The 18,962-nt window shown below is 40.7% G+C and overlaps 1 protein-coding gene across 6 annotated transcripts in view; it reads left to right on the forward strand.

Moving 5' to 3' along the window:
* LOC121735154 (multidrug resistance-associated protein 1) overlaps window positions 1-18,665 on the forward strand; it is a 59,891-nt gene extending 41,226 nt beyond the window's left edge. For 2 of the 6 annotated variants that reach the window (XM_042125833.1, XM_042125841.1), the window contains exons 13-26: window positions 544-677; window positions 1,631-1,841; window positions 2,567-2,680; window positions 2,988-3,091; window positions 3,861-4,004; window positions 7,828-7,903; window positions 9,189-9,412; window positions 10,646-10,863; window positions 12,586-12,784; window positions 13,891-13,989; window positions 14,799-15,001; window positions 15,532-15,746; window positions 16,387-16,553; window positions 16,974-18,665. In XM_042125833.1, the coding sequence (XP_041981767.1) occupies window positions 544-677; window positions 1,631-1,841; window positions 2,567-2,680; window positions 2,988-3,091; window positions 3,861-4,004; window positions 7,828-7,903; window positions 9,189-9,412; window positions 10,646-10,863; window positions 12,586-12,784; window positions 13,891-13,989; window positions 14,799-15,001; window positions 15,532-15,746; window positions 16,387-16,553; window positions 16,974-17,168 (2,303 nt within the window). In that variant the 3' untranslated portion in view covers window positions 17,169-18,665. Of the gene's footprint in view, window positions 1-543; window positions 678-1,630; window positions 1,842-2,566; window positions 2,681-2,987; window positions 3,092-3,860; window positions 4,005-7,827; window positions 7,904-9,188; window positions 9,413-10,092; window positions 10,314-10,645; window positions 10,864-12,585; window positions 12,785-13,890; window positions 13,990-14,798; window positions 15,002-15,531; window positions 15,747-16,386; window positions 16,554-16,973 lie in introns of all 6 variants that reach the window. The other 4 variants (XM_042125849.1, XM_042125865.1, XM_042125857.1 and 1 more) reach the window with 3 other exon arrangements.
* The last annotated feature ends 297 nt before the right edge of the window (window positions 18,666-18,962 follow it).

The following is an 18,962-nucleotide window of genomic DNA, read 5'->3' on the forward strand; positions in this document are numbered from 1 at the left end:
AAATATCTTGGTTAAATGAAAAATAATACTGTGTCTGGGCGCCACACTTGCACTGTACTGCAATGAGTAGTTAGTACAATAACGTCGCTTATTGCGCAATACGACTTGACTTACGGCCACTTTGCGGCCATGCATAGACAAAAGACAATTTTGGTTATTATCTTTTTTCTATGCGTGGTCGCAACCAGTTTGCGTAGTAACCATAAAGTTGATATACCTAGCGGAATAAAGAAACAGAGGCCTGAGCAGGAGAGATGTCACTGTCAGTAACAATGCGTGGTAACAAGTGACGTGTGACAGCAGCACTCTTTTTTTTGACGTCCAGTCGGCACGTGCCGCTCGTTGACAATTTAATCTCATAGAAATCATGTTCAATCATGCTTGTGTAAGTGTATACGTACACATATTTTTACAAACAGATGAAACCAATTTCGGTTTCGTTTGACAGCTCGAGATTGTTGCTCTATTCCGCTAGGTATATTAACTTTATGGTCCGCCCAATAGACAAAGGGCGTATAAACTAGACGATATCGTATATTGCAGGTATAAATCTGTCGGGCGGGCAGAAGCAGCGCGTGTCTCTAGCGCGCGCGGTGTACTTCGACGCCGACAACTACTTCCTCGACGACCCGCTCAGCGCCGTCGACTCGCACGTCGGCAAACACATCTTCGATAAGGTGAGCACTAAGCCGTACCACTACAGCGGTATTCTACCACTGACAGTGCGGTTAACGGTACCATCGAGGAAATTGATTCCTAAGCAGTTGACGGACCTACGTCATGTGGTCGGCTAGTCATTTCAATGTTAGCTGTGACCTGTCGCCGGTCGGGTGGGTTTGACGTAACGCGACCAAATTACTTAGGTCCGCCATCTGCCTAGGAATCAACTTCTCTGATAGTACATTTATACGCCAACGTCATAGAGGCTCGTATGAAAATATGTTTGGGAAAAAAAGATATGAAAACGGCCAAGTGCGAGTCGGACTCGCGCACGATGGGTTCTGTACCGTTATTGAGCGAATGTTGTGTTTATTGTATGGGGGGGGGGGGGGGTATTAATTTTATTTTAATTTTATTATTAATTATTAAAGTAAAAAATATATAATTAAGAATATTGTGAGTATTTCAAGTGCGTACCTGCTACCATTATTGATTACGAGCAAAAAAAGCCCAAAAAAATCAGGTTCTAGCTATAGCGGTTCTTGAGTTACAACCTGGAGACAGACGGGCAGACATCTCTCAGTCTCAGTGTAATAGGGTCCCGTTTTTACCCTTTGGGTACACAACCCAAAAAAAAAGGAGTACCTTCAAGGTCATACATAGCATTGCTAAATATAAATTCATAGCTTCCGTTCCGAATTACATACTTATCAGTAAGTAGTGAAACAGTCCCTTGGGGTGAAGCCAAACGAGCGTAATTTGTGAGTTGTGAGTCGCAGAATTTATGTCGCGTAAATATCTTTTCATACAAATCACGACTCACAAAATTACGCTCGTGTGAATCAAACAGGACTTTTGTATGAAACTTAATGCAGCAGAATTCTGCCGAACCCAAATTCTGCGGCTCACAACTCACAAATTACGCTCGTTTGGCTTCGCCCTAAAACTTTATTAATATATAATTATCCAGGTGCTCGGCCCCAACGGATTGCTGCGCGACAAGACGCGCGTGTGGGTGACGCACCAGGTGTCCCAACTCGCGCAGACGGACATGGTGCTGGTGTTGCGGGACGGCGCCATCAGCGAGGCCGGCACCTACCAGCAGCTGCTGGACAAGAAGGGCGCCTTCGCCGAGTACCTACTACACCATCTCAGCGAGGCGGAGCGGGCGGAACCGGAGGGTAAGATCGGGTGATTAGCCGCGTACTGATTGAGCGAGCAGCCTCGTGAGGCAAATCCTCGGTCGGTCAACACGTACCTCGCCCAAGGCTAACGTACGCCCTGCCTCGCCCGAGCGTGCTCGAGCCTTGCAAGGCTGCTCGCTTGGTTAGTACGCATCTAATAATCAATGAAGGTTATATGGCGCTATGTAGCCGTAGGTTCTATCGTATCGATTGTCGTGTCAAACAGGAGTCGTGTCGAATAGCTTCCACATGTCACGATATAATAATTACTGTCATATGTCTGCCTGACACGACATTTGACACGATAGATAGGCTACATAGCGCCATACAACCTACATTGCATCGCCTCGTTGTGATGCATGTGATGTGAAATTACCTTAGGTTAGTTGAAAGTTGAAAAGTAAGTTTTATATTGTGTTTTTACTTAAGATAAAAAAAGGTTCAAGTTGTGATGGCACAACATCTCAATAGTTACTGCGAGTGAGTCGGTGTCACTGCCGAAGACTTTCAGGGGTCTGGCACACGCATGAGCATTCATTGATATTTTTAGGTGTTATTAAATTATGCCAAGAGACGAACAAATTATCCGGTAGCCTTTAGTGACGGATCAACTTTTATATCTTTTTTAACTTTAGTCATGCGTGTGTGTAACGAACCACTTATCGAAGGTTCATCTTTATGTTCATGAAGGTGTATGTTTAATATCAATAAATTCGTTTTAGAATTGGACAAGATTAAGCAAGATCTTGAGAGCAAGTTGGGTTCGGAGTTCCAGAACAAACTACAGCGCGCGCGCTCCCTGTCCGAGAGCGCCAGCGAGTCAGAACAGGGCGCTGGTATGTTATCTATGCTTCTGATAACGGCCGTTAGAATATAATATAAACAGGATTTACCGAGCTAAAGTTGGTCTTGGGTACCATTGCTGCATCGGAAGAACAAATGTTATTTCCAAGCTTGCTTAGAAAAGTTTAAATATCTCTTGATTTTTTTGACAGTGATCCATGCGTCATATAGCTTTGTAAAAAGTCGGCCCTACGTCTTACTTCTAGCTATTTATGTATGCTATATAGAAAAATATTAACATATTTTAGACTAAAGTAATAGTTACATTCGAACGAATCTCAAAATTATTAATTTTGTCAGGAGATCGGCGGGAGAGTGTTAAGAAACGTACACCGGAAATGACACCCAACGAGCTCAAAGAGAAGAACAAACTTATTGAAACAGAAAAGACTGAAACCGGAAGCGTAAGTATTTAATACGCATACGCTCGTGCGTGTTCGTTTGCGTACTAATATTTAAAAATGCAGAATAAAGCAATAATATATTATTCATGTTGTATAAAGGATATTCCCCCTTGTTACCTTTTATAAGACTTTTTTTAATTTCCCCTTTGTTTCGTTCGTTTCGTCTTGACTGGGAGTGTTTGAGTGCAACTGATTGAGGGTAAGTTAAAAAGGTCTTATAAAAGGTTACGATGCCGGAAAAGGTGGGAAGTAGGGTGGGCCGTGGGACGAATATTGTGTTAGCTCATGTTAACAACGGGTACTAAATAAGCGCGAACACTGTCTAACAGATATTTATTTTAGAAATAATCATTAAATGTCAATCTTCAATAAAGACTTTAATAATTAACGTCCTAAATTAAGGACTAATTAAATAATATTAAAACTAATTAATCACAAGGGGAACGCGAACACTATTATCACTTTGGACGTCTATCTTGCAGTGGTCTTGCAAAAAGCCCCTAAACCGCCAAGCACGTCCGTTTTATTCAGTCCAGTGGCGCCCCTACTCGACATGGCGCCCCACCAGACAGCAAAAACGCGCCAATCAGCGGTCGCGGGATGCCGACTTCTAGGTGCTGCCAACAGTCACATAATTTTTGAAAGACACACCATATGCTAAACAGTCGGAGAGAAGGGCAAAAATCATCAAAAATTGTGTTACATTACACTTAAACGCTCCCTCTAGAGCAAATGAGCTGCATAGTGACACTTGTTTGTATGTTCTCAGGTGAAGTGGGCGGTTTACAAGCACTACCTGATGAGCGTGGGCGTGTTCGCGTCGTGCGTCACCGTGGTCATGAACCTCGTGCTGCAGCTGTTCCAGGTCGGCTCCAACTACTGGCTTGCCGAGTGGTCCAACGACAAGGATATGGTGAGTACTATCAGAGAAGTTGATTCGTAGGTTGACGGACCTACGAATCAACATTTGGTAGGATTATGTCAACTTTATGTTAGGGTCAATTCAAACCGCAACGCGATGCGTAGATACATTTCTAAATTTGTAATGAATTGACAGTCTTGCATGACGTATCACGCAATTGAAGTCTGTCAAATCCATACAAATTTAGAAATGCATCTACGCGTCGCGTTTCAGTCTGAATTGACCCTAAGGCCAGGTTCACGCGGCACAATCCTGCACGTTTCCTGCACTTTTCTTGCAGTATACGTCTTAACGAATACATAGTGGCGCATACAATGTATATAGAACCATTCACACGTCGACTGTACTGCAACAAATTGTGTACCGACAAATCCACTACAAGCCATCGCCAAACGAATACAAAAAAAAAACTTGCAGGACAATGCCGTGTGAACCTACTCTAAGTCGTCATCTGTCGGCTGGGTTTGATGCGACCAAATGACGTAGATCCGTCAACTGCCTATGAGTCAATTTCTTCGATGGTAAAATACGATCGAGTTACATATATAATGTTTGTTTGAGACGCACGTGTCTATATCTCTAGTAAAAAGTCTTTAGGACTTATGGACACCTAATGCCTATTTTCACCAACCGCCTTCTAACGCTAAGGCCTAAGGGTTAATGGCCGCTAGGGGACCACCTAGCGGCCATTAACCCGGCGTCAATGACGTCAAAACAATTACATGGACTATGACGTCGGGTCATTTTGACCCGAATTTTGTAGATACATTTTTAATTTTTTAATGAAACCAGGCCTGTCCTTAAAATTTAAAGGGGCAGATCACAAGGGACTCACAAGCGAGCGGTGACGCGCGCGCATGATTTTTTCGTCGCATATATCTACGTACTGATTTAACCGCTGTGACAGAATCGTAATTAATCTGATAAATATGAACGATTGAATAAAGTCAAAGAAATATTTCAATGAAGTAATTTAAGACTTTAAAATACAAAAAAAAGATAAAAAAAAAATACACAAACATAGCCAATAAACCAATTTGTTACAAACAAACCGCATACTACATATAAATAAATACAAGTTACTACCCTAAAAAATTATGGAGAACCATAAAAGAAATATGTGATATACCCCAATCCAAATCGGATAATTCAGAACTTTTGGTAAATCAACCATCACCACATGAGGCCGTGGATTCCTTCAATAGGTATTTTGCAGAGGTAGCCCCTAAACTAGCCGCGAATATACAACAAAACACCCCAAAAACAATGGCGACCCTACACAATAAACTTCAACTAGACAAACATTACGAATAATCTATTTTCTTATACCCAACCGACATGCTCCTGGCTTAGACTCCTTCTCACCTTCCCTCCTAAAACACAAAAAGAGAGATAACTTTACCTTTAACGTACATCTGTAACTTGAGTATCGAAACGGGTGAATTTCCAGACTGCTGGAAAACCGCTATAGTGCGACTTATACACAAAACAGGTTAAAAAAAAAAGATATTGAAAACTACAGACCAATATCTCTGCTACCGGCCCTGTTGAAAATTCTAGAAACGGTCGTAATCAAGCGTCTGGTCAACTTCTTAGAGAGCCATCGACTGATATCAGACCGTCAGTTTGGTTTTAGGCAGGGTCGCTCTACCGAAGACGCAGTTAAACGGTCTATAGGAGTATTTTTAGACCTCGCTAAGGCCTTCGACACTGTGTCCATTCCACTCCTTTTGAATAAACTTGAAAGTGTTGGGATTCGAGGAAAGGCCCACTCATGGTTCAAGAGCTACTTAAGTAATAGACGGCAAAGGCTAAAAATCGGAAACCACTTGAGTAAGGAACAAAAAATCACAATGGGAGTTCCACAAGGTAGCATTATTTCTCCAACTTTATTTATAATTTACATGAACGACATTTTACTGCAAGAAATACCTAACACAGAAATTATATGCTACGCTGACGACACGGTCGCAATATTTCAAGGCAAATGCTGGCGAAGTGCTTCTCACGCTGCCGAAAGCGGCCTTTTCCGAATCAAGGAATGGCTAAATCGGAACCTTCTCACGCTTAACGTGTCAAAATCCAACTTTGAAGGTTTTCACATAACCGCCGCCACCAAGCCAACAGTCCACAAAATAAAAATGCACCAAAAGAATTGCCCGGTTTTATCGTTTCCCCTCTTGCAGAGTTGCATCGGTAAAATACCTGGGCATCCAGATTGATCAAAATCTCTCATTCAGACTACATATCACCAATGTGGCTAAAAGTGTGTATACTGTATAATAAAACAATTTACTTAGATACTTGTGTGTAAACAAAAGTTACTTTTGAAAAATAGATTGTAAAAATGTTGTTATGTGATAGTTCAGAAATAAAGAATTATTATTATTATTATTACTATGTTTAAGTTGTCTGACCAGCTCCTACACTATAATCGAATATAAAACTATTATAAAATATACGTTGGGTTACTAAAATTTGATTATTACTATAAACAAGTTTGCTGTTAGTAGCTATAGTAATTAAAACAAGATTATTTTTTCTAAAAGGTGACAATCTTGATTTCGTCAGAAAGGGTACCTCTTACGCGATAGAAAGGGAGCGCACATGTAGGCAAATATAATTGTAGACACCTAACACTGCGCGGTCGGAATTTGAACTTTATAGTATCGCAGCATGAGTTGTTATTTTTTAAACGGGTTTCACGAGTGGGAATTCTGTTGGTACTACTAATATATATTATGTGATGAAACTAAGTAAGCTACCACAATTTTGTTTATAATTTATTTAAAAAGGGAACTTTAATTATGCATAAAATTTAAAAAAACCCTGTGTTATATAAAAAAATATTTTTTTTTCTTGGCTTTCTTCACGGCAGACGCAAAATCAACCTTGAAAACTTAACGTGTACGTTAATTTTATATTTTCGCAAAATTTTCTTACCTATGAAGGAAAAAAATTACTGATGAATTTAAAGAGCGGTTTTTATAACTATCTAACATGAAAATAAAAAGAAATCAGTCTTCTACTTCCTCATTCAGAGTTATAGAACTACTATAATTATCACAATATGTAATCATGCCCTAGCATATAAAAATTGGACATGCTGGGCATGTGTGAAGTGTTTTTTATTTTTTTCTAGATGAACAGACTTCACGTCTTTTGTAAGTTCCACGAATTTTTTCACTTTTACCTAGATACGTGGTCTACAAGTTCAATGCCCGAAGCAGCCTGAGACTCGTCTTCTTCAAAGTCTAACTCTTGTAACAAATCTTAAATCCTTTCTGGGCTATCTGTCTGTCAATGACATTCTTCTTTTAAACTTAAAAAATTAGGCAAAACATTATTTTAATACTAATTAAAGTGAGTCACGAAAATATTACACCGACGATGACGCCGGGTCATAATGTCCCGTTTTAACTTGACGCGCAAGTCTTGCTGCACACGAGGTATGGCTCTAGCCGTAACAGCTAGGTGGATGGAAGGGGGTTGTATCTCCAGCTGTACGAAGATTGGAAAACATTCGATTGGCGCTTACAATTAACATTACTTTTGTGTGTGTGTGTGTGTTTGTTTTAAGAGATATTTGACCCGCAAAGATCGCTAGGGAACACTTAGCGTTAGGAGACCGTTGGTGAAAACAGGCATAAGTCCACCAATTAAGGTTGATGATAAAAACTTAAGAGATAGGTGGTACTTTTTATAGCCTCTGGAAGACATTTAACCTTTGGTTATAGTTGTTGAAGATAAGTAGAGTTGATCAAAAAGGAAAAACTAATACTCGAGGGTTCATAAACATAACTGTAATTTGCAGATGGTTAACGGAACTGTAGACACGGCTCGCCGGGATCTATATCTCGGCGTATACGGCGGACTTGGCGTTGGACAAGGTAAGTTTCTTACACCACAACTAAACATATGAAACTACTTTGAATTTTATACGAAGCTTGCAATCATAATAAATATTCTTTATTGAATGCAAAATATACATATTAACTTGAATTGGGTCTTAAGACATTTTTAATAAATGTTGCAGCAATTATTAAATTTTATTTCGCGTTGCCTGATGTCATAACTTTATCCTTGGTGTGAAGTCTAACAATTAAAAAAACTGAAATAGTGGATTCATTCAATACTTATCGCCAATCAGATGTAAATTTATTTATATTTATAATAATGAATACATTATTTACATATTATATTTAAGTACTTGCATTTTTATTTACTTCTCAATACTTTATTCTCTATCTCTAACCACTCTCTGGTATCGATTTCATGTTTTTAATACTTCACGAGAGCATGCAATGTTTTGTGAACAACTAATATTTCCAGCATGTACAGTATCATACAACAGTTTACTTGAGAATATCTGCATGTTTTATGGCATAATAAAGCTGTTTAGTTTCTTCCCTCTGACTTTTAAGATCAACTATTACTCGTTGAAAAACTTGTCTACTCGGTGGCAAAATATTAAGACAACCATAATGTGTTTCATAAAATAATGTTTTATGTGTGTTACTCATTTTGAAATTGGATGCGCACTAACTAATAACAGTACTCATCAAATAAAGGTTTTGTGCGCATACAACTCAGACACGATCAAAACCAACATTGGGAGCCGGCAGTAGCGAGTTTTATTTGCTTTGATTCTTTGTTTGTCTGTTAAATTCTGTAATAACTAGTGATCGCCGGCTTCCGCGTGGTGTGTATCAAACCTACCTTGTTCACGAGCGCCGTAGCTGCGAATCGCAGCCAGGCCACGCCTACTAGGACGCAATGATTTGTGTAGCTTTTTCCCAGTACCCGTACGCATTAACTCGGTTTGCTAGCTGCCATGCTACAATAACACAGATATGCTAAGTATCTCTAGTAGGCGTGGGTCCATTCGTAAATGGCGATAAAACTGGCCTCGTGTGTGCGGTGTCCCGAGTGCGATTGCGTTTCGTTCAATTTAAATACGCTTTTGATCTGTGCCTCGAACTTGTCTATATCCTGTTAATATACGCCTTTCAAACGGTGATTTTGGTTATCTCCTGCGCACGTCGCCTCGCCAGCTCGCCCCCGCTTTATGTGAAATTAAGAGAAAGGTCTCAATACCTCTCCTTATCGTAAGCCCTTGAATTGAACTAAACGCAAAACGCAATAGTACTAAAAAGTCCGACTGGGGGCGCGCAGTGGTGTCGGTGTCGATCTCGTCGCTGGCGCTGTACCTGGGCACGCTGGGAGCGGCGCGCTACCTGCACGCGGCTCAGCTGGGCGCGGTGCTGCGCGCGCCCGCCATCGGCTTCTTCGACTGCACGCCGGTCGGCCGCATCCTCAACCGGTTCAGCAAGGACATCGACGTCGTGGACAACGTGCTGCCCATGACGCTGCGAGGATGGACCTCCTGTTTCTTCGCGGTACGCGTCATGTCGAATCTGAGATTTTGGGAACCCTATCCGTCGATCGAGTCGTAACAGTCTGAAAGATTTGGGTTGGTAAATAAGTGCCTGTTACGGCTCCCCGCCGAGGGTAGAGTTCTCAAGTTTATAAACACTGGTTTGTCCTAACAAATAATGCAAGAATAGCCATTGTAAAATAACCCTACTAATAATTTGGTCAATCGATAATTTGCCAACCGAACTCGCATCGGCGAGAAGTTAAACGACACAATTTGTTACTTCCGAGATAAATATATCTCAATTCGTTTTTAAATTGCGTAGTAGCTTTTGTGAAATGTATTTGGGATCAGATTATACCAGCTTTGCATTTTCTGTCTCGTTCTTGATATTTCTTTTGATTGTTTCCGTTTGTAGTGTCGCTAGTGTTTGGCCTTGACTTGAGTCAGAACAACGCATGTCGTAGCCACATCCCACTTAGTCGCCCGGTGACGTCGTAGGTAGATTCCGGTAGTGACACTCGTCGTAAAAATGTATTCATTATTATATATAGCTTTTCCTCGGACGACTCGTCGTCCAAAGAGTTTACCGCTCTCGAACGTACGCGTTTGCGTCCGACTTGCGTGCACGTACGCGTTGCGTCTAGAGGTAGACCAATTTGAGCGCCGCAGTATGGAGCTTCAAGGGCATCGTTGTTACAGTGGTATCGTCACTATTTTCGGACCTCATGCCCTACCTGGCTTGCGTGGTGGCGGCGCGAAAAGTACACGCCGGCCTCCTAAACAATGTGCTCAAAGCGCCCCTTCAGTTCTTCGAGGTGACGCCTCTAGGACGAATTCTCGGTCGGTTTTCCAAAGACATAGACATCGTGGACACGCAGCTGCCGACGCAGATTACGGACGTGTTGTATTGTGCCTTCGAGGTAAATATTATTTCAGTTCTATAGACGTGGGTAGGGTCTGTGAACGTATATATGTGTGTCCAATGTCATTTGAAGATAAGAACTGTGTGTTGCTATAACTTAAAACCGAGCAGTGCTCGATAATTTTGTGTTTAATTATTTACTATTTACTTTACAATGCTGAAATAAACTGATCCCAAAATACGAATACATTTTAACAACGTTTTACTATGAAACAAATTGATTGTATACATTTTATTCAAAAGTCTTGTGCAAAATAAACTATAATAGGTATGTAATACAATATTTTGAATCAAAATTAGATTGCCTTCTAATCATCACCATTCTCGCAGGTCCTGGGCACGCTGTTCGTGATCAGCTACTCGACTCCGATTTTCATGGCTGTGATCGTGCCGATAGGCGTGGTGTACTACCTCATACAGCGGTTCTACGTGGCCACGTCCCGGCAGCTCAAGCGTCTGGAGTCCGTCTCCCGCTCGCCCATATACTCACACTTCGGCGAGAGCATCACGGGCGCGTCCACGATACGCGCGTATGGGGTTTTGGAAAGGTGATGCGAATTAAGTTTCGTTGCGAATTGAATGAAAATAATATGATTAACGTTGTGTATCATTTGCTATTGCAGAATTAATATTAACTTTAATAACTAATCCACTCGTGCACGAATTAAACGCTATTTCGTTTCTTTGAATTGGAGTGAACACCGAGAAAGCGATGGTATCGTGCGCGAGTGAAAGAGACAAGTAGGGTTTATTTATTTATTTCTTTATTAGACTCGCCAACAGCAAAACAGAGAAATACATTTAAATTTGTACGTGGGAGAGCCATGCTTCGGCACGAATGGGCCGGCTCGACCGGAGAAATACCACGTCCTCACAGAAAACCGGCGTGAAACAGCGCTTGCGCTGTGTTTCGCCGAGTGAGTGAGTTTACCGGATGCCCAATCCCCTACCCTATTCCCTTCCATACCCTCCCCAATTCCTTTCCCTTCCCTACCCTCCCCTATTACCCTATTCCCTATTAAAAGGCCGGCAACGCACCTGCAGCTCTCTGATGCTGCGAGTGTCCATGGGCGACGGAAGTTGCTTTCCATCAGGTGACCCCCCTTATATCATAAAAAAAAAATACACTTACTTAACTAAAACATGCACTTATGTGTAAGCCAATTATAGGCGTGTACGGCATCCATTAAGAACAGTAGATATTATTTCTTACAAATTAGTTTTAAGGAGGATTAGGCCACTTTAAAACGATGACACTTTTCTTGATGCAAACATATTTCAAAGTTGAATATTTACTTAACGTGACCAGCTGTCACTTCTAGTTCCTTCACTTTCTTATACAAAGAAGCCCATTAGCATCACAAATCCGAAACATAAAAATGCCTATTGTAACATAGAATCTAGAATCATTTTATTGTATTTTTTTTTAAATTGGAATTGGTATTTGAATCTAGAGTTAATAAAAGTATATTTTATATTGATATCATAAATCTTGAACAAATTATAATATTGAACATAATTGTTACACCTAAGGCTAATTAGATAAATTGTATAATAAATAGCCCTGATAATGTTAGGGGGACGAATTAAAATAATAACAAAAAAATCATAGAATCTAGTAGACTTAAGAGGATACCACAGCGGCTAGAGAAATGAAAAAAAAGTACGTGTAATATCTATAGCTGTCTCCCTTACCTCAAGCCTATACCGCAGAACGCGATAGAGACAACTGCAGAAAATCCAGAAAATCAACGATTCGTTGTCCCCTGATTCCTTCTCCAAAACTTAACCGATTTAAGTACTTTTTTCATTAAAGATTAAAAAAAGGCTTGAGCTGTGTTCCTATGTTTTGCTTTTTTTGTATAATCCATCCAAATCTGTTTTCTGGACGTTTGAACACAGTGGAAAATCTGGCCATTTTTTTGGGTTTTTGAACGTTCATATCTTATTTAATAATTAAATTATGAAAAAAAAGAAAACATAGGGACATTGTATTAGTGGCCGAAGATATTCAGGAAAAAAATTATAACTCTACTAGCATTATCCAGGGAGGAAACAGGGGACAACGTTTGTATGGAAAAAATGGCGGTGTGGAATCCTCTTAAGTAGATGACGTGTGCTGTCACCGAGGCAGATGTGATGTACAAGAAATAGAGCTGAGTACTAGTACTATTGATGTAAATATAGTTTTAAGGAAGTGTTATTGGTATTTTCTTCACCTATTTACTAGCCAAGTGTTGTCATCTATAGTTCTTTCTCTTATCCCCCAGGTTCGTGGAGGAGTCTGAGCGCGGCGTGGACCACAACCAGGCGTGCTACTACCCCAGCTGCATCGCCAACCGCTGGCTGGCCGTCCGCCTCGAGATGATCGGCAACCTCATCATATTCTTCTCGGCGGTGCTCAGCGTGCTCGGCCGTGACACCATGAACGCTGGTCTAGTCGGCTTGTCCGTCAGTTACGCGTTACAGGTATGTTGACTTAATTTCACCAAATGTATACCTACCAAAACAGTAAAAGTAAAACCCCCGCCAAACAACTTTAAAAAGTAATGAAATAATATTTACTGCTTGGTTCAAATAATTCCTAACTTGTGTAAAGTAATATTTTAGTCCATAATTGTTGTCACGGTGTTTCGGGGGACAACACCGTGACAACAATCAATGTCCTTTTCGATGAGGCCGTTAATATGAGCCCAAACATGAAACCTCCACTTTGGGTTCATACGAAGCTCGGTTCCTATAGAATCCAGGTGATGCTGCAGCAGCAGCATGTAAATATTTACTGTCTATCTACTTCTTACTGGTTGTCGCAATTAAAATGAGCCCAAGCACGAAACCTCTGCTCTAAGTTGGCGAGGAGTTGGATATCCTATTGATTATAGGTGATGCTGCAGCACCAGGTCAACTTTTCATTAATATGTGTATACGTATATTGTATATTCACAAATGTCACGAACTACAATAAAATATAAAACCCATCAAACGACTGCAAGTTGCTAACGGCCTTTCATGAACCAGATAAACCCTGATTGTCCAGCACTGAGCAGGCTGATGATGATGAATTATAGCTAAGAACACTCTCGATCATGTCAGCTTTCAAACAAAAAAAACTAGATCAAAATCGGTCCACCCGTTTGGATGCTACGATGCCACGGACAGATACACACACAGACAAACAGACAGACAGACACGTCAAACTTATAACACCCCTCTTTTTTGTCGGGGGTTAATTATAACACCCCTCTTTTTTGTCGGGGGTTAAAAATAAGAGTTAAGCTAAGGACAAGTACAGAAACACTAACCGTGAGATGATTTACCCTGTTTCCTAGTTTCAATATGTATTTTAGTGTGTGTCACACAAAATGGTATTTGTTTGATCTTAAAAATTACTTGACTCTCAGATATTTTTTGTAAGTGTAACGATACGTAAATATTTTTATAATCAGGGGTTTTAAAAGAATGTTTATTAATTATATTAATTATTTTGTTTTAGTTAATTTTATTTATTTTAATATTAACCATTTGATTGATGCTACCAACGATTTGAATGTTATAAAGTGTATGTGAATTCGCAGATCACACAAACACTCAACTGGCTCGTGCGGATGACGTCCGAAGTGGAGACTAACATCGTCGCCGTCGAGAGGATAAAGGAGTACGCCGAAACTAAACAGGTAGACCCTAAAACCTGATAACAACCTAAAACGATATGTAATTGAGATAAAAAGCTTTTGATTAATCTATATCGTAGTTTAATATTACGTTAATATTATGTTATTTAGTTGCTTATGCTATATAATTCCAAAATCTTACGCGTACTTAAACATAGGGAGAATTAAAGTACTACTTAACGCGATTCTATTGCCTGGCCCTGCGCCTCTACTATGAGTTTAAAGCTATAGTATTTATCGATACTCGATACCGACTACGTTAATTTTTAGTATGAAAAATTTTACAGCGCCTCTAGCGACTACTTGCGGAATTAAAATCGCCATACTAAATATTTACGTAGTCGGTATCGAGTAACGATAAATACGTTTTAAACTCGTGGTAGAGCTACTGTTGAAATACGGATTAACCATATGGTTTTTGGGCTTAATTGGCACTAAGGGCACTAAACGCTATATAACGTATGCTTTGCTGATTGCTGTGCGCTCACACTTCACACAACATTATCTTCTACTATATGACGCCCGCAACTCCGTTGTGCCTAAATTCGTTTATCGCGCGGGAACCGTACATTTTTACGGGATGAAAAGTATTCAATGTCCTTTTCCAAGACTCAAAGTATCTCCATGCCAAACAGCAAAATCGCTTTAGCGGTTTGGGCGTGAAGAGGTTACAGATAGACTTTCGAATTTATAATATTATTATAGAGTATGGACTATAGCTGATGTAGAGGTAACAGACAGATAGACAGACAGACACACTTTCGCGTTTGTAATATTAGTATGGATAAGTAAAAAGAAAATTGTCTCCTTAGGAAGCGCCATGGACGATCGGTGCCGGTCCGGGCGCGGGCTGGCCGGCGACGGGCGCGCTGCAGCTGGAGCAGCTGTCCCTGGGCTACCGGTCCGGCGAGCCGGCGCTGCGAGACCTCACCTGCACCGTCGCGCCGAGAGAGAAGCTCGGCATCGTCGGCCGCACCGGCGCCGGCAAGTCCACGCTCACGCTTGGACTGTTCAGGTGAGTGATGGCATTTGGACACGTAGGCTGGTATAAATAGTACTTAAGATGCATCTCGGTCTCAAGCAACGGTTCAGGCTCTGTGATTGGTTGGCTGTCAAAATTTGGACCAATCACAGAGCCGAACCGCGTCTTGAGACCGGGTCGCATCTTAAGTACTTACTATTTATACCGGCCTTAGCTAAACATAGGTTAAACGGTCAGTCTGGCATCAGTTCAGTCCGTCAGTCTGTTTCTAAAACTAAGCCTAAAACTTAGTATTAATTACTTACTCTACAAGAAAAAATTGACATATTTCACAGTATTCAATTTATTATGCCTTAGTACTCCTCAAAGTTTGTATAGTAATGTAACGCGCTCGCTCCTTGACACAGTTTGTTTGGCTGTGAGGTGACCCATAGGAACAAACTTCTTATGACAGGACCGATTTCAATACGATCGTCATCACATGAACTTCCATTAAGAAATTACATTGAGCAACAGATTTTGCATTATCTTACTACAACGTATATCCATCTGTCCGTCCACAGGATAGTAGAAGCGATGAAGGGCAAGATCCTGATCGACGGCGTGGACATCTCCACCATCGGGCTACACCAGCTGCGGTCCCGCATCACGATCATCCCGCAGGACCCGGTGCTGTTCTCGGGCACGCTGCGCATGAACCTCGACCCGTTTGGAGCGTACAGCGACGACGACATCTGGCGGTCGCTGGAGCACGCGCATCTCAAGACTTTTGTGCAGGGTGAGTGTGAGAGACTGTGACGCTGAGGCCTCGAAATTAGCGGGCAGCAGGGTGGCGGCGGTGGCGCGGGAGCGGCGCGTTCCAATGTATAGATTTATATGGAACTGGACTCGAAGGCAGCGGCGCGAGGCGCAGTAGACGGCTTCCCTAGCCGCCGCCCCCACTCCCGCTCCACTGCCCGCTGATTTCGAGGCTGAGGCCTGATGAGTGTTCAGAATCCGCGGATTTTAAGTCGGCGCCCATTACGTACTATTTGTGATTTAGTAACAAAAAATTCGTTCGTTATGAATTATGTTAATGATTTTATAGCTAACCGGGTAATAATGTAGGGGACATTGTGATTGGGTAGGTTCGTTGGCGCTGTCAGTGTTATTGTTATTGGTTGCAAAGCAACATGTACATTACAGCAACATTGACAGCGCCATTGCGATCGACATTGACATTGGCCATAAATCAATGCAAAGCAGCGAATGCTGACGTTGACCGAGGCCAGATACTGATACCGTGGACGCGCAGTTTTATTGCTTGAGATGAGCTTTATATAAAAAAAATATCATCAACTTGGTGGCAAAAAATGCCAGATTTGATGATGAAAATCGGTAGAACGTATCAGTGTATTCACCTCTAAACCTTACCTCAGGTCTGTCAGCGGGTCTCCTGCACGAGGTGTCTGAAGGCGGTGAGAACCTGTCGGTTGGGCAGAGACAACTCGTGTGCCTGGCGCGCGCGCTGCTGCGGAAGACGCCGCTACTCGTGCTGGACGAGGCCACCGCCGCTGTGGATCTCGAGACGGATGATCTTATACAGGTATAACCGTCTTTACAGAATAAAACCTTCTTCAGATAAAACTGTTAGTTATTTAGATTAGTTGTATGCACATAGTTTTACGTTACAATCCATTATCCAGCTTTGATAATAATGTATATAAACAATAACTTTGTATTGCTATGATTGCATCATGTATTGCGCATTTTAATAAAATGAAATAAAAACGCACGCTTACATAGACTGATACATTAAAGTGTAAGCAGAAAAACTTGTATATCACAATAACTAGTACGTACACGTGCACGCAATATGCTTGTAAATTTGGCCTAAATCTTATAAAACTCCGAAATTGTTACGGAATGTTAGGAAAATTATATTTTGTCCTATCACGTATACTTTATAGCTTGCCAACGCCAACGGTGTTAAATTTCATTAAATTTTTATGATAACTTATTTCAGAAAACCATTCGTTCGGAGTTCGCGTCGTGTACAGTGCTGACTATCGCGCACAGACTGAACACGATCATGGACTCGACGCGCGTGATGGTCCTCGACCGAGGACAGCTGGTAGAGTTCGCGCCGCCGGAACAGCTGCTCGCTGACAAGAACTCCATCTTCTACGGCATGGCCAAAGACGCCGGCCTCGTCAACTAACAAAACCTAACCTCACTTGCTCAAAGACCTAAACAAAATGGCGGCGTCAATTTTAGTCTCGCGCCAAAAGTGTTTTTATACAGACTAAATCTAGTGGATGTTTGATGATAAGTGCCCGGTCTTTGGTTTTTTGTCAGGAAATCTATCAATGGCTTTTGATTGACTAATGTCTAAAAGTTAACCTATCAAAACTCAAATGAGTATAATATAAACTGCTGCAAACAACCTAAGCTGGGCATAAGTCACGTGACTTACTAATTTCAAAACCATAAGATGACGCGTGCTACTTCGTTATCTCTTTATTACGGTTTTATTGTAATGACCGGCTTTTGTGGTAAATGTGACATTACTTTATGTCGTATAAAAAGGCTTGTGATTGCTTAGGCGTATTAACCGATCAAATACGATATTTAATAATAGAAATATTTGTTAAATTTACCCCAGAAGCTGGGCACGAATGCTGGAAACTGATGATTTGTCGACCTTTGCGCCGTAACCAACCATTACAGACTAAATAATTCTCAAATGAGCTTAAAATAGCGAATTTTATTATGAAACTTAGACAGCTTAAAAATAGCGGATCCTATTATGAATAATAGCAACACTACTACTATTATTTTTGAACTGAGCTACAAGTATCTTTTAAAATAGTCCACAAAAAAAATCTGATTCCATCCTACAATAGCAATATTAGTTAAATATACTGCAAACTGGAATCCGAATAGAGCTTTCTAGACTATTCTAGATTTAAAGATTTAAAACAAAGTGTCAGCCGGCGCCTTGCGGCAGCTACCGCACTCGTGCACGTGTTCGTAGGGTAGTTATCGTTCGGAGAACCTTTACATTGTACATAGATTTGTATACGTATCATCTGTAGGTATAAGTCAGTCTATGGTTTGCTTGGGCGTCGATCACAACTTAGATTCATCGAAGAAGAACTTAAATTATTTAAAGGTACCACAAATTTTATGCAGGCGGTCTAGAATAAGTTTTAACTGAATGACCGGTGTTTTAGCATTTATTTTTAAACTAGACTATACGTAGTTACCACTGAGCCGCCCGAATTCGTTACTCACATAAGGTACTTAAGTAATTTATATCGTTTTATATTTGCAATAATTGTGTTTGGTGTGTTTTGAATGACATACATACTGCCGAAGTAACTCGTGCAACCTCGTCAATTACACGCATGACAATAACACGAAACATTTTCTGTGGACAAAATTGAATGACGTCAGTATGACGCAGAAGAGTACGCCATGTCTACAGAAATTTCGTCTGGATAGCAAGTACTAGCGTGATCATTTTCAACGGATTTTCACAACAGAAATCCAGACTCTCGAATAAAAGTTGATTTGTGTTTTTGTTGCAATCAAAATCGACGTCAATTTTATCGATTAGCAGGAATCTTAATTATTTTATAATTTAAATATTTTAAAAGCAATACTTACTAACGAATGGTAGTGCCACTTAACTAGGAGAATTGCACGAATTTAATAAAAAAAAATTCGCATCACAGCAAGGGTACATCTAGTTTATTATTTTGTCCATTAATCAATGGTATCTACATGAAGATAAAGTTAAAACTTTATTATTAATTTATTCTTTTGCTGTGATTATTTGGTTCTACCGTGTAACCTTATATTTAAAATTGATTTGAATTATTGTGCTCGAATTTATAAAGATTTAGGTAAAGGTAACGTACTAACAAATCTGGCGTAGTCACATCACGAGGACAATCATCATCAACTCCTAAGATGTCTTACGACGTACCTACGTACCTAGGTAGCATGT

This window comes from Aricia agestis, chromosome 2 (genome assembly GCF_905147365.1).
Source record: "Aricia agestis chromosome 2, ilAriAges1.1, whole genome shotgun sequence".
Lineage (NCBI taxonomy): Eukaryota > Metazoa > Arthropoda > Insecta > Lepidoptera > Lycaenidae > Aricia > Aricia agestis.